Source organism: Oncorhynchus masou, chromosome 11 (assembly GCF_036934945.1).
Source record: "Oncorhynchus masou masou isolate Uvic2021 chromosome 11, UVic_Omas_1.1, whole genome shotgun sequence".
In the NCBI taxonomy this organism is placed as follows: Eukaryota; Metazoa; Chordata; class Actinopteri; order Salmoniformes; family Salmonidae; genus Oncorhynchus; species Oncorhynchus masou.
The window spans coordinates 17,818,619-17,835,348 of NC_088222.1; the positions used below are offsets into that span (position 1 = coordinate 17,818,619).

Consider the following 16,730-nt stretch of genomic DNA (forward strand, 5'->3'; position numbering starts at 1 on the left):
GTAGGAAGTCACTGATACTCTGTTTGTTCCAGAAATAGCCCAGTGAACCATGATCAGGGATGCAATGATAATGATTATCAGTGTACTGTATGTGCTCTGTAGTTAGCGACCATCCTAAGAATAACAGAAACATGGAATCTAGAATATGTGGCTGTGGAGACATCTAGCACATATCCGCTCTCATCTGGACGCCTGATGTCAAAAATCTCATGTAGAGTGTCTGTCCTGTCTGTCCTGTCTGTCCTGTCTGTCTGTCCTCCTGTCTGTCTGTCCCTTGTCTGTCTCTCTGTCCTGTCTGTCCTGTCTGTCTGTCTGTCTGTCTGTCTGTCTGTCTGTCTGTCTGTCTGTCTGTCTGTCTGTCTGTCTGTCTGTCTGTCTGTCTGTTCTGTCTGTAAGGTTTGTTCAGTCAGTGGAGATTAGTTGAGTTAATGTAATGACTAAGAACTAAATCTGAGGACCAGTGTTTCCTCTGGGAAAAACAATTGGCCATGTGGGGAAAAGGTTGCGGATGAACCCCCCTCGGATAATTTTTTTATAGGATTGAGTTCTGGTGACCTTTTAAAAGGACATTTTACACCCAAAATAAAATTATGCTGACATAATTTCCACCTCCAGAAATAACCAATGTAACATATTGGTACAATAATTTGTAAATGTGAAAAATTATTAAATCAAGATAATACACTTTTTAATAACCCATGAGCTTGTTGTGTTGCGAATTCCATTCTGTGAGCAGTGAGGCAGACCGAAGGCTATCAGCCACGCATGCATTAAGGGTGAGTGTGTGGAGCTGTGAACTGTCCCTTATTTGTGTGGTGCTAAAAGGTTCTAATTTGTCCACATGCAGAGTTTATGTTCCCTTTCCCCACGTGAAAATAAGACATGTTGCCAAGTTCACTTTCACTGGATAGCCTATAAGCAGACAATGAAAGCTCTTACAATATTCGATTATTACATTTCTCTAAAACAAGTTATAGGCTACAGTAGAACAGTTAGAACAGTCGGTGAAAACTAAAAGGGGTAAATAGACCAAATTATTAGGGTGAGGCACATGGGCTACTAACATCTTTCTATACAACATACACTTAGTATTACTTTCTTAGCTACAGTATATATATACGGTGTATATATATCTTCCTGGTATATTACATCATTTATGAAGCAGCATACAAAACATTTTTGGACTCACATTGTTCATGCTGCGCTCACTTGAACAGGAAGGTGGTGCGGGGGTCCTCAGAGTAAACAGTTGTTTTGAGTGCAGCACAAATCATGCTTCATTGACAGCATGTCCAATATTGAATGTTTTATCATTTTAAATTTCAAAAGAGTCCCTTAATCCCAGACTTGGAACCAAAGAGCCACTGTCGCTGATTCCCAGTAGCGTGCCGTGGTTCTGGGGCCTGGGGCTTCAGTGAAGTCCTACACAGTCCCACCCGAATTAATCCATCTCTTATTACCATCAGTATGATGCCATGGCTCTAGACACTATACATTTAGACAGAAACGCAGTATAACCAGGCGTTGCGTCACCTTGAAATTGAAATTTTTATTCAGAGAATTGCAGGGGAAGAGTACAATACCTTTTCATTGTGCAGCTTCGTTGCCCTGCGCGCTTGTTCGTTGAGCTGTAGATCCACTCGGGTATCCCCAAAAGTTTTCAAAAGCACCATTGCTTGTAAGTGCCCAGCCGTACTTTGGTGTCTCGTTGCTGCCTTGGTTAGACAACTCAGGTTTGCAAAGCCAGTGTGGCTCCAAACACCAAATCGATCACTTGCAAATAATAGGCATTCCCAGCAGTACAGTTTGCAGTGCAACCAAGAGGAACGCTATGAAATGAAAAGTGTAACTCTTACTCTGGGGAATAATTTAATACATCTTTGTGGGAAAATATATTTAAAAAAAATTATATTCTGATGATGTTTAGGCCAGCAGAGAAGGCCTTGCTGGCCCTGACTTCCCACCACTGCTGATTCCTTCCAAACCACTCATTGAATTTGCGATTTCCAACTTGTTGTGTAATGTCCAATGGCCGATGAGCACCAATACGTTTTATCTATAATTTCCCTTCATTATTTCTCTTCATATGACAAGGATTAAAAAGGATTTGCCAGTAGTTTGTCGACCTGATTCATGATGATGACTGCTAGCTAAGATTGTGGAAGTATGATGTTGACTAGAGGTCGACCGATTATGATTTTTCAACGCCGATACCGATACCTATTATTGGAGGACCAGAAAAAGCCGATGCCAATTAGTTTTTTTTACATTTATTTGTAATGATGACAATTACAACAATACTGAATGAACACTTATTTTAACTTAATATAATATATCACTAAAATCAATTTAGCCTCAAATAAAGTGAAACATGTTCAATTTGGTTTAAATAATGCAAAAACAAAGTGTTGGAGAAGAAAGTAAAAGTGCAATATGTGCCATGTAAGAAAGCTAACGTTTAAATTCCTTGCTCAGAACATGAGAACATATGAATGTTGGTGGTTCCTTTTAACATGAGTCTTCAATATTCCCAGGTAGAAGTTTTAGGTTGTAGTTATTATAGGAATTATAGGACAATTTCTCTCTATACGATTTGTATTTCATATACCTTTGACTATTGGATTGGATGTTCTTATAGGCACTTTAGTATTGCCAGTGTAACAGTATAGCTTCCGTCCCTCTCCTCGCCCCTACCTGGGCTCGAACCAGGAACACATCGACAACAGCCACCCTTCGAAGCAGCGTTTCCCATCGCTCCAAAAAAGCGGTGGCCCTTGCTGAGCAAGGGAACAACCACTCCAAGTCTCAGAGCGAGTGACGTTTGAAACGCTATTAGTGCGCACCCCGCTAACTAGCTAGCCATTTCATATTGGTTACACCAGCCTAATCCTGGGAGTTGATAGGCTTGAAGTCATAAACCGCTCAATGCTTGAAGCACAGCGACGAGCTGCTGGCAAAACGCACGGAAGTGCTGTTTGAATGAATGCTTACAAGCCTGATGCTGCCTACCACCGCTCAGTCAGACTGATCTACCAAATCATAGACTTAATTATAACATAATAACACACAGAAATACGAGCCTTAGGTCATTAATATGGTCGAATCCGGAAACTATCTTCTCGAAAACAGTGAAATACGGAACTGTTCTGTATTTTATCTAATGGGTGGCATCCATAAGTCTAAATATTCCTGTTCAGATTGCACAACCCTCAATGTTATGTCATAATTACGTAAAATTCTGGCAAATTAGGCGGCCCAAACTGTTGCATATACACTGACTCTGCGTGCAATGAACGCAAGAGAAGTGACACAATTTCACCTGGTTAATATTGCCTGCTAACCTGGATTTATTTTAGCAAAATATGCAGGTTTAAAAATATATACTTCTGTGTACTGATTTTAAGAAAGGCATTGATGTTTATGGTTAGGTGCAGTCGTGCAACGATTGTGCTTTTTTCACAAATGCACTTTTGTTAAATCATCCCCCGTTTGGTGAAGTTGGCTGTCTTCGTTCGGAAGAAATAGTCTTCAGAGTTCGCAACGAGCCAGGTTAGCAGGCAATATTAACTAAATATGCAGGTTTAAAAATATATACTTGTGTATTGATTTTAAGAAAGGCATTGATGTTTATGGTTAGGTACACATTGGAGCAAGACAGTCCTTTTTCGCGAATACGCACCACATTGATTATATGCAATGCAGGACACGCTAGATAAACTAGTAATATCATCAACCATGTGTAGTTAACTAGTGATTATGATTGATTGATTGTTTTTTATAAGATAAGTTTAATGCTAGCTAGCACCTTACCTTGGCTTCCTACTGCATTCGCGTAACAGGCCGTCTCCTCGTGGAGTGCAATGTTATCAGGTGGTTAGAGCATTTGACTAGTAACTGAAAGGTTGCAAGATTGAATCCCCGAGCTGACAAGGTAAAAATCTGTCATTCTGCCCCTGAACAAGGCAGTTAACCCACCGTTCCTAGGCAGTCATTGAAAATAAGAATGTGTTCTTAACTGACTTGCCTAGTTAAATAAAGGATAAATAAAGGTGTAAAAAAAACAACAACAATCAGCCAAATCGGTGTCCAAAAATACCAATTTCCGATTGTTATAAAAACTTGAAATCGGCCCTAATTAATCGGCCATTCCGATTAATCGGTCGACCTCTAATGTTGACATGATCAGTCCAATCAAAGCTACTGCATTTAACATTACATTTAAGTCATTTAGCAGACGCTCTTATCCAGAGCGACTTACAAATTGGTGAATTCAACTTCTGACATCAGTGGAACAGCCACTTTACACAATAGTGCATCTAAATCATTTAAGGGGGGTGAGAAGGATTGCTTTATCCTATCCTAGGTATTCCTTGAAGAGGTGGGGTTTCAGGTGTCTCCGGAAGGTGGTGATTGACTCCGCTGTCCTGGCGTCGTGAGGGAGTTTGTTCCACCATTGGGGGGCCAGAGCAGCGAACAGTTTTGACTGGGCTGAGCGGGAACTGTACTTCCTCAGTGGTAGGGAGGCGAGCAGGCCAGAGGTGGATGAACGCAGTGCCCTTGTTTGGGTGTAGGGCCTGATCAGAGCCTGGAGGTACTGCGGTGCCGTTCCCCTCACAGCTCCGTAGGCAAGCACCATGGTCTTGTAGCGGATGCGAGCTTCAACTGGAAGCCAGTGGAGAGAGCGGAGGAGCGGGGTGACGTGAGAGAACTTGGGAAGGTTGAACACCAGACGGGCTGAGGCGTTCTGGATGAGTTGTAGGGGTTTAATGGCACAGGCAGGGAGCCCAGCCAACACTGTACATATAGTGTGATTTGACATCATTTTATCTTTGGCCAATGACCTTGAGCCTTCTTGGATGGGCACTTCTTTGGCAGCAGCCAAAGGGCTAAAATTTTCAAGGTCTCCTCTTACAGGCAGTGACCTAGACTTGGCGCTCCGATAATGCTTGCCGTGCGGTACAGAGGGAACATTCCATGACTAGGGTGGCTTGAGTCTTTGACAATTTTTAGGGCATTCCTCTGACACCGCCTAGTATAGAGTTCCTGGATGGCAGGAAGCTTGGCCCCAGTGATGTACAGAGGCCAAGCAGTTGCCATACCAGGTAGTGATGCAACCAGTCAGGATGCTCTCGATGGTGCAGCTGTAGAACCTTTTGAGGATCTGAGGACCCATGCCAAATCTTTTCAGTCTCCTGAAGGGGAATAGGTTTTGTCGTGCCCTCTTCACGACTGTCTTGGTGTGTTTGGACCATGATAGTTTTTTGGTGATGTGGACACCAAGAAACTTGAAGCTCTCAACCTGCTCCACTGCAGCCCCTTCGATGAGAATGGAGGTGTGCTCGGTCCTCCTCTTCCTGTTTATCTATTTATCTAGAGCACACAACAACAAGCTGATTAGGTAAATAGATAAACTATTCTACTATGGGGTTGTCTGATTTTTATATTCATTACTTGTTTTGTTTGCAGAGGAAAAGTAAATGTGGACTGTTCCAGCATCTTCAAAAATACACAATCCTTTTTTCAGTTACATTTTCTGTGACATTAGATTAGTCCAGTTACCATCGCCATGGCATTTTCCATTAGCTGTTATAAGAGGTACTACTTTTTCATGTTCCATATTTTGGGTGCGTGGCGGCATTGATTTGCAGCCGAAACACTGCTAAGGACTAAGAACTAAATCTAAAAACTAAGTTTAAGGACGAAGAACAAATAAGTAAATCTAAGGACTAAGAAGTAAATCTAAGGAATAAGAAGTGAATCTAAGGACTAAGAACTTAGCCATGTTCTCCTCTCCTGTGTTCCAGCGACCCTCCAGAAGAAGTGTGAGTGGCCGGCCTCCCCTCTCAGTGGGAACTGTAGGAACGGACGGACAGCCACTTCTATAGACGGAGTCAGCCTCTCAGAGGGAAACCTACTGCTGCAGGTATACAGAGTGTGTGTGTGTAGGGTTTGTCTGCATCAAAAAGAGGCTTAGGTGGTATGCGTGACAGGGGGCGTGGCAATAAGCGCAGTTGGCTGTTGGTGCGGCTAAATTGTAGAGCATTTTAGAGGCGCCCATCTTGGCGGTGTAGAGAAATTTCCTACAATTTCCTACAATTCTACACATTTTGCTCTGCAGCTGAGAGAAGGTAATTTCCTGTAATTTCCTGTAAATTTGCCATGATGCTGAGAGAGGATTTTGCAATTTTAAAGGTAATTTCCTGCAATTTTATGCATTTTGCCATGGCTATTGCTGTGTTCTTCTGCTCAAACATAATAACAAAATTAATTGTTTTGATCATTTTCAATTTTCCCTGACTTTTATTTTATTTTGATGATTGTTAGTTCACAAAGATTATATTATAAAATATATGTAGGTCCACAATCTGTTCCACATACTTTATATCTGATTTTAGTCATTTAAGTTTACGCTGAAAGCTTTTTACCAAATGTTTTACACTGTTTGGACTTTGGCAACCACAAAAAATGCTTAGGCGGTCCGCCCTAGGATTACAATGGTTGTGTGTGTCCGTGCTTGTGTGTGTCCGTGCTTGTGTGTGTCCGTGCTTGTGTGTGTCCGTGCTTGTGTGTGTCCGTGCTTGTGTGTGTCCGTGCTTGTGTGTGTACGTGCGTGTGGGTGCGTGCGTGTGTGCGCGTGCGTGTGTGTGCGCGCGTGTGTGTGTGTGTGTGTGTGTGTGTGTGTGTGTGTGTGTGTGTGTGTGTGGTGTGCTTGTGTGTGCATGCGCGTGCGCTCTCTCTCTCTGTGTAGGCCCTGAATGGTTTTGTCCTGGTGGTCACCACTGATGACTCTATCTTCTACGCCTCTCCAACCATCCAGGACTACCTGGGCTTCCACCAGGTACAACATTATTATTACTTGTTGATTATGCTTATATGCTTATGCTTATTCAGAAAGTATTCAGACCCCTTGACCTTTTCCAAATGTTGTTACATTACAGCTTTATTCTAAAATGGATTAAATATCAATCTACACACAATACCCCATAATAACAAAGCACATTTTTATACATAAAAAATAAAAAACTGAAATATCACATTTACATAAGTATTTAGATCCTTTACTCAGTACTTTGTTATAGCACCTTAGCGATTACAGCCTCGAGTCTTCTTTTTGGGGAGTTTCTCCCATTCTTCTCTGCAGATCCTCTCAAGCTGTCAGGGGAGTGTCGCTGCAAAACTATTTTCAGGTCTCTCCAGAGATGAGTCCGGGCTCTGGCTGGGCCACTCAATGACATTCATGGACTTGTCCCGAAGCCACTCCTGCATTGTTTTGGCTGTGTGCTTATGGTCATTGTTCTGTTGGAAGGTGAACCTTTGCCCGAGTCTGAGGTCCTGAGCGCACTGGAGCAGGTTTTCCTCAAGGATCTCTTTGTACTTTACTCCGTTTATCTTTCCCTCAACCCTGACTAGTCTCCCAGTTCCTGCCGTTGAAAAACATACCCTCAGCATGATGCTGCCACCATCATGTTTCATTGTGCCAGGTTTCCTCCAGACGTGACGCTTGGCATTCAGGCCAAAGAGTTCAATCGCAGGTTCATCAGACCAGAGAATCTTGTTTCTCATAGTCTGAGAGTCCTTTAGGTGCTTTTTGGCAAAGTCTAAGAGGGCTGCTGCAGAAATGGTTGTCCTTCTGGAAGGTTCTTGCATCTCCACAGAGGAACTCTGGAGCTCTGTCAGAGTGACCATCAGGTTTTTGGTCACCTCCCTGACCAAGGCCCTTCTCCCCCGATTGCTCAGTTTGGCCCGGCGGTCAGCTCTAGGCAGAGTCTTGGTGGTCCCAAACTTCCTCCATTTAAGAATAATGTAGGCCACTGTGATCTTGGGGACCTTTAATGCTGAAAAAATGTTTTGGTACCATTCCATAGATCTGTGCCTCGACACAATCCAACACAATTCTGACCTGATGGCTTGGATTTTACTCTGACACGCACTGCCAACTGTGGGACCTTATATAGACAGGTGTGTGCCTTTCCAAATCATATCCAATCAAATTAATTGATTTACTACACGTGGACTCCAATCAAGTTGTCGAAACATCTCAAGGATGATCAATGGAAACAGGATGCACCTGAGCTCAATTTCGAGTGTCACAGCAAAGGGTCTGAATTCTTATGTACCTAAGGTATTTCTTTTCTTATTTTTATTTTTTTATAAAAACCTGTTTTCGCTCTGTCCTTATGGGTATTGTGTGTAGACTGATGAAGAAAAATAGATTTAATCCATTTTAGAATGAGGTTGTAACGTATCAAAATGTGGTAAAAGTCAAGGGGTCTGAATACTTTCTGAATGCACTGTAGAATTATAGGATTTTGACAACTCAGGCTGCTTTCTATCTCATTATTTAGGACTAACTGTACTTTGAGGATTCTGAATATCACTCCGGGTATTAATGTGTTTAGTAATGTACACAGTACCAGTCAAAAGTTTGGACACACCTACTCATTCAAGGGTTTTTCTTTATTTTTACTATTTTCTACACTGTAGAATAATAGTGAAGACATCAACACTATGAAATAACACATATGGAATCATGTCGTAACCAAAAAAGTGTTAAACAAATCAAAATATATTTTATATTCTTCAAAGTAGCCACCCTTTGCCTTGATGACAGCTTTGCACACTATTGGCTTTCTCTCAACCAGATTCATAAGGTGGTATGCATTTCAATTAACAGGTGAGCCTTGTTAATGTGTGCAATTTTCTTCTTTAATGCATTTGAGACAATCAGTTGTGTTGTGACAAGGTAGGGATGGTATACAGAAGATAGCCCTATTTGGTAAAATACCAAGTCCATATTATGGCAAGAACAGCTCAAATAAGCAAAAAGAAACAACAGTCCATCATTACTTTGAGACATGAAGGTCAGTCAAAACAGAAAATCTCAAGAACTTTTACATTTTCGTCTAGTGCAGTCGCAAAAACCATCAAGCGCTATGATGAAACTGGCACACATGAGGACCACCACAGGAAAGGAAGACCCAGATTTACTTCTGCTGCAGAAGATAAGTTCATTAGAGTTACCAGCCAGAGAAATTGCAGCCCAAATAAATGCTTCACAGAATTCAAGTAACAGACACATCTCAACATCTTTGCTGCTTTGCTGGTGACACTGTCAGTGATTTATTTAGAATTCAAGGCACACTTAACCAGCATGGCTACCACAGCATTCTGCAGCGATACGCCATCCCATCTGGTTTGTGCTTAGTAGGACTATCGTTTGTTTTTCAACAGGACAATGACCAATCACACCTCCAGGCTGTGTAAAGCCTATTTGACCAAGAAGGAGAGTGATGGAGTGCTGCACCAGATGACCTGGCCTCCACAATCACCCGACCTCAACCCAATTGAGATGGTTTGGAATGAGATGGACCGCAGAGTGAAGGAAAAGCAGCCAAAAAGTGCTCATCATATGTGGGAACTCCTTCAAGACTGTTGGAAAAGCATTCCGCATGAAGCTGGTTGAGAGAATGCCAAGAGTGTGCAAAGCTGTCATCAAGGCAAATGGTGGCTACTTTGAAGAATCTCAAATATAAAACACATTTTGATTTGTTTAACACTAACACTTTTGGTTACGACATGATTTCATAATTGTTATTTCATAGTGTTGATGTCTTCACTATTATTCTACAATGTTGAAAATAGTAAAAATAAAGAAAAACCCTTGAATGAGTAGGTGTGTCCATATGTTTGACTGGTACTGTGTATTTCTGTCCAGTCTGATGTGGTGCACCAGAGTGTGTATGAGCTGATACACATGGATGACAGAGCCATGTTCAGGTGTCAGCTTCACTTCGCCCTCAAGCCCAACCAGACCGACTCAGAGGCTGGACCAGATGGTATGTTCAGTATATTTACTTATATATTTATTTAAATTAACCTTTATTGAACTTGGCAAGTCCGTTAAGAACAAATTATGATTTACAATAACAGACTAGCAAAATGCCTCTTGCGGGGATGTGGGATAAAAAAAATATATATATACAGTGGGGAGAACAAGTATTTGATACACTGCCGATTTTGCAGGTTTTCCTACTTACAAAGCATGTAGAGGTCTGTAATTGTTATCATAGTTACACTTCAACTGTGAGAGACGGAATCTAAAACAAAAATCCAGAAAATCACATTGTATGATTTTTAAGTAAATCATTTGCATTTTATTGCATGACATAAGTATTTGATACATCAGAAAAGCAGAACTTAATATTTGGTACAGAAATCTTTGTTTGCAATACAGAGATTATGTTTCCTGTAGTTCTTGACCAGGTTTGCACACACTGCAGCAGGGATTTTGGCCCACTCCTCCATACAGACCTTCTCCTGATCCTTCAGGTTTCGGTGCTGTCGCTGGGCAATACGGACTTTCAGCTCCCTCCAAAGATTTTCTATTGGGTTCAGGTCTGGAGACTGGCTAGGCCACTCCAGGACCTTGAGATGCTTCCTACTGTGCCACTCCTTAGTTGCCCTGGCTGTGTGTTTGGGTCGTTGTCATGCTGGAAGACCCAGCCACGACTTCAATGCTCTTACTGAGATAAGGAGGTTGTTGGCCAAGATCTCGCGATACATGGCCCCATCCATCTTCCCCTCAATACGGTGCAGTCGTCCTGTCCCCTTTGCAGAAAAGCATCCCCAGAGAATTATGTTTCCACCTCCATGCCCCACGGTTGGGATGGTGTTCTTGGGGTTGTACTCATCCTTCTTCTTCCTCCAAACACGGCGAGGGGAGTTTAAACCAAAAAGCTCTATTTTTGTCTCATCAGACCACATGACCTTCTCCCATTCCTCCTCTGGATCATCCAGAGGGTCATTGCAAACATCAGACGGGCCTGGACATGCGCTGGCTTGAGCATGGGGACCTTGTGTGCGCTGCAGGATTTTAATCCATGACGGCGTAGTGTGTTACTAATGGTTTTCTTTGAGGCTGTGGTCCCAGCTCTCTTCAGGTCATTGACCAGGTCCTGCCGTGTAGTTCTGGGCTGATCCCTCACCTTCCTCATGATCATTGATGCCCCACGAGGTGAGATCTTGCATGGAGCCCCAGACCGAGGGTGATTGACTGTCATCTTGAACTTCTTCCATTTTCGAATAATTGCGCCAACAGTTGTTGCCTTCTCACCAAGCTGCTTGTCTATTGGCCTGTAGCCCATCCCAGCCTTGTGCAGGTCTACAATTCTATCCCGATGTCCTTACACCCTCTCTGGTCTTATACTCCAATATGGAGTGGTTGGAGTCTGTTTGATTGAGTGTGTGGACAGGTGTCTTTTATACAGGTAACGAGTTCAAACAGGTGCAGTTAATAAAGGTAATGAGTGGAGAACAGGAGGGCTTCTTAAAGAAAAACTAACAGGTCTGTGAGAGCCGGAATTCTTACTGGTTGGTAGGTGATCAAATTCTTATGTCATGCAATAAAATGCAAATTAATTACTTAAAAATCATACAATGTGATTTTCTGGATTTTTTTTTGTTCTCCCCACTGTATATACACATACAGTTGAAGTCGGAAGTTTACATACACCTTGGCCAAGTACATTTAAACTCAGTTTTTCACAATTCCTGACATTTTCTGCCTCATAATGCCATCTATTTTGTGAAGTTGCACCAGTCCCCCCTGCAGCAAAGCACCCCCACAACATGATGCTGCCACCCCCGTGCTTCACAGTTGGGATGGTGTTCTTAGGCTTGTAAGCCTCTCTCTTTTTACTCCAAACATAACAATGGTCATTATGGCCAAAAAGTTATATTTTTGTTTCATCAGACCAGAGGACATTTCTCCAAAATGTATGATCTTTGTCCCCATGTGCAGTTGCAAAACGTAGTCTGTCTTTTTTATGGCGGTTTTTGGAGCAGTGGCTTCTTCCTTGCTGAGCGGTCTTTCAGGTTATGTCAATATAGGACTCATTTTACTGAGGATGTAGATACTTTTGTACCGGTTTCCTCCAGGATCTTCACAAGGTCCTTTGCTGTTGTTCTGGGATTGATTTGCACTTTTTGCACAATAGTACATTCATCTCTAGGAGACAGAATGTGTCTCCTTCCTGAGCGGTATATCGGCTGCATGGTCCCATGGTGTTTATACTTGCGTACTATTGTTTGTACAGATGAACATGGTACTTTCAGGTTTGGAAAAGTTCTACAATTTTTTTTCTGAGGTCTTGGCTGATTTCATTTGATTTTCCCATGATGTCAAGCAAAGAGGCACTGAGTTTGAAAGGTAGGCCTTGAAATACATCCACAGGTACACCTCCAATTGACTCAAATGATGTCAATTAGCCTATGAGAAGCTTCTAAAGCCATGACATAATTTTCTGGAATTTTCCAAGCTGTTTAACCTTTCTAGCGCAGGCGGAACCCCTCGACAACATTCCGCCGAAAAGGCAGCGCGCAAAATGCAAAAATATTTTTTAAATCAAATTTATTTTATATAGCCCTTCGTACATCAGCTGATATCTCAAAGTGCTGTACAGAAACCCAGCCTAAAACCCCAAACAGCAAGCAATGCAGGTGTAGAAGCACGGTGGCTAGGAAAAACTCCCTAGTGGGTGGAGATTATAACAGAACATGGCCAAGATGTTCAAAAGTTCATAAATGACCAGCATGGTCAAATAATAATAAGGCAGAACAGTTGAAACTGGAGCAGCAGCACGGCCAGGTGGACTGGGGACAGCAAGGAGTCATCATGTCAGGTAGTCCTGGGGCATGGTCCTAGGGCTCAGGACCTCAGAGAGAGAGAGAGAAAGAAAGAGAGAATTAGAGAGAGCACATGTGGGGTGGCCAGTCCTCTTCTGGCAGTGCCGGGGCGAGATTATAACAATACATGGCCAAGATGTTCAAAAGTTCATAAATGACCAGCATGGTCAAATAATAATAAGGCAGAACAGTTGAAACTGGAGCAGCAGCACGGCCAGGTGGACTGGGGACAGCAAGGAGTCATCATGTCAGGTAGTCCTGGGGCATGGTCCTAGGGCTCAAGTCCTCCGAGAGAGAGAAAGAAAGAGAGAATTAGAGAAAGCACACTTAAATTCACACAGGACACCGAATAGGACAGGAGAAGTTCTCCACATATAACAAACTGACCCTAGCCGCCCGACACATAAACGACTGCAGCATAAATACTGGAGGCTGAGACAGGAGGGGTCAGGAGACACTGTGGCCCCATCCAAGGACACCCCCAGACAGGGCCAAACAGGAAGGATATAACCCCACCCACTTTGCCAAGGCACAGCCCCCACACCACTAGAGGGATATCTTCAACCACCAACCTACCATCCTGAGACAAGGCCAAGTATAGCCCACAAAGATCTCCGCCACGGCACAACCCAAGGGGGGGGGCGCCAACCCAGACAGGATGACCACATCAGTGAATCAACCCACTCAGGTGACGCACCCCTTCCAAGGACTGCATGAGAGAGCCCCAGTAAGCCAGTGACTCAGCCCCTGTAATAGGGTTAGAGGCAGAGAATCCCAGTGGAAAGAGGGGAACCGGCCAGGCAGAGACAGCAAAGAATTAAAGGTTGAGACCGAGTTTGCGTCTCTGACATGGGTAGGCAGACCGTTCCATAAAAATGGAGCTCTATAGGAGAAAGCCCTGCCTCCAGCTGTTTGCTTAGAAATTCTAGGGACAATTAGGAGGCCTCCGTAGCGTACGTGTAGGTATGTACGGCAGGACCAAAACAGAGAGATAGGTAGGAGCAAGCACAGGTAATGCTTTGTAGGTTAGCAGTAAAACCTTGAAATCAGCCCTTGTTTTGACAGGAAGCCAGATTAGGGAGGCTAGCACTGGAGTAATATGATCAAATTTTTTGGTTCTAGTCAGGATTCTAGCAGCCGTATTTAGCACTAACTGAAGTTTATTTAGTGCTTTATCCGGGGTAGCCGGAAAGTAGAGCATTGCAGTAGTCTAACCTAGAAGTGACAAAAGCATGGATTAATTTTTCTGCATCATTTTTGGACAGAACGTTTCTGATTTTTGCAATGTTAGGTAGATGGAAAAAAGCTGTCCTTGAAATGGTCTTGATATGTTCTTCAAAGGAGAGATCAGGGTCCAGAGTAACGCCGAGGTCCTTCACAGTTTTATTTTAGACAACTGTACAACCATTAAGATTAATTGTCAGATTCAACAGAAGATCTCTTTGTTTCTTGGGACCGAGAACAAGCATCTCTGTTTTGTCCGAATTTAAAAGTAGAAAGTTTGCAGCCATCCACTTCCTTATGTTTGAAACACATGCTTCTTGCAAGGGCAATTTTGGGGCTTCACCATGTTTCATTGAAATGTACAGCTGTGTGTCATCCGCATAACAGTGAAAGTTAACATTATGTTTTCGAATGACATCCCCAAGAAGTAAAATATATAGTGAAAACAATAGTGGTCCTAAAACGGAACCTTGAGGAACACCGACATTTACAGTTGATTTGTCAGAGGACAAACCATTCACAGAGACAAACTGATATATTTCCGACAGATAAGATCTAAACCAGGCCAGAACTTGTCTGTGTAGACCAATTTGGGTTTCCAATCTCTCCAAAAGAATGTGGTGATCGATGGTATCAAAAGCAGCACTAAGGTCTAAGAGCACGAGGACAGATGCAGAGCCTCGGTCTGATGCCATTAAAATGTAATTTACCACCTTCACAAGTGCAGTCTCAGTGCTGTGATGGGGTCTAAATCCAGACCGAAGCATTTCGTATACATTGTTTGTCTTCAGGAAGGCAGTGAGTTGCTGCGCAACAGCCTTTTCAAAAAAAATTGAGAGGAATGGAAGATTCGATATAGGCCGATAGTTTTTAAAATATTTTCTGGGTCAAGGTTTGGCTTTTTCAAGAGAGGCTTTATTACTGCCACTTTTAGTGAGTTTGGTACACATCCGGTGGATAGAGAGCTGTTTATTATGTTCAACATAGGAGGGCCAAGCACAGGAAGCAGCTCTTTCAGTTTAGTTGGAATAGGGTCCAGTATGCAGCTTGAAGGTTTAGAGGCCATGATTATTTTCATCATTGTGTCAAGAGATATAGTACTAAAACACTTGAGCGTCTCTCTTGATCCTAGGTCCTGGCAGAGTTGTGCAGACTCAGGACAACTGAGCTTTGAAGGAATACGCAGATTTAAAGAGGAGTCTGTAATTTGCTTTCTACATTTACATTTACATTTAAGTCATTTAGCAGACGCTCTTATCCAGAGCGACTTACAAATTGGTGAATTCACCTTCTGACATCCAGTGGAACAGCCACTTTACAATAGTGCATCTAAATCATTAAGGGGGGGTGGTGAGAAGGATTACTTATCCTATCCTAGGTATTCCTTGAAGAGGTGGGGTTTCAGGTGTCTCCGGAAGGTGGTGATTGACTCCGCTGTCCTGGCGTCGTGAAGGAGTTTGTTCCACCATTGGGGGGCCAGAGCAGCGAACAGTTTTGACTGGGCTGAGCGGGAACTGTACTTCCTCAATGGTAGGGAGGCGAGCAGGCCAGAGGTGGATGAACGCAGTGCCCTTGCTTGGGTGTAGGGCCTGATCAGAGCCTGGAGGTACTGCGGTGCCGTTCCCCTCACAGCTCCGTAGGCAAGCACCATGGTCTTGTAGCGGATGCGAGCTTCAACTGGAAGCCAGTGGAGAGAGCGGAGGAGCGGGGTGACGTGAGAGAACTTGGGAAGGTTGAACACCAGACGGGCTGCGGCGTTCTGGATGAGTTGTAGGGGTTTAATGGCACAGGCAGGGAGCCCAGCCAACAGCGAGTTGCAGTAATCCAGACGGGAGATGACAAGTGCCTGGATTAGGACCTGCGCCGCTTCCTGTGTGAGGCAGGGTCGTACTCTGCGGATGTTGTAGAGCATGAACCTACAGGAACGGGCCACCGCCATGATGTTGGTTGAGAACGACAGGGTGTTGTCCAGGATCACGCCAAGGTTCTTAGCGCTCTGGGAGGAGGACACAATGGAGTTGTCAACCGTGATGGCGAGATCATGGAACGGGCAGTCCTTCCCCGGGAGGAAGAGCAGCTCCGTCTTGCCGAGGTTCAGCTTGAGGTGGTGATCCGTCATCCACACTGATATGTCTGCCAGACATGCAGAGATGCGATTCGCCACCTGGTCATCAGAAGGGGAAAGGAGAAGATTAATTGTGTGTCGTCTGCATAGCAATGATAGGAGAGACCATGTGAGGTTATGACAGAGCCAAGTGACTTGGTGTATAGCGAGAATAGGAGAGGGCCTAGAACAGAGCCCTGGGGGACACCAGTGGTGAGAGCGCGTGGCGAGGAGACAGATTCTCGCCACGCCACCTGGTAGGAGCGACCTGTCAGGTAGGACGCGATCCAAGCGTGGGCCGCGCCGGAGATGCCCAACTCGGAGAGGGTGGAGAGGAGGATCTGATGGTTCACAGTATCGAAGGCAGCCGATAGGTCTAGAAGGATGAGAGCAGAGGAGAGAGAGTTAGCTTTAGCAGTGCGGAGCGCCTCCGTGATGCAGAGAAGAGCAGTCTCAGTTGAATGACTAGTCTTGAAACCTGACTGATTTGGATCAAGAAGGTCATTCTGAGAGAGATAGCGGGAGAGCTGGCCAAGGACGGCACGTTCAAGAGTTTTGGAGAGAAAAGAAAGAAGGGATACTGGTCTGTAGTTGTTGACATCGGAGGGATCGAGTGTAGGTTTTTTCAGAAGGGGTGCAACTCTCGCTCTCTTGAAGACGGAAGGGACGTAGCCAGCGGTCAGGGATGAGTTGATGAGCGAGGTGAGGTAAGGAGAAG

General features: G+C 43.8%; 1 protein-coding gene across 2 annotated transcripts in view; it reads left to right on the forward strand.

Annotated features, from left to right (window-relative positions):
• The window catches only part of LOC135548230 (aryl hydrocarbon receptor-like), a 62,705-nt gene that overhangs the window by 28,059 nt on the left and 17,916 nt on the right, over window positions 1–16,730 (forward strand). The window contains exons 3-5 of one of the 2 annotated variants that reach the window (XM_064977603.1): window positions 5,805–5,923; window positions 6,749–6,838; window positions 9,716–9,836. In XM_064977603.1, coding sequence (XP_064833675.1) covers window positions 5,805–5,923; window positions 6,749–6,838; window positions 9,716–9,836 — 330 coding nt within the window. Of the gene's footprint in view, window positions 1–5,804; window positions 5,924–6,748; window positions 6,839–9,109; window positions 9,505–9,715; window positions 9,837–16,730 lie in introns of those variants that run through there. The other variant, XM_064977604.1, reaches the window with a different exon arrangement.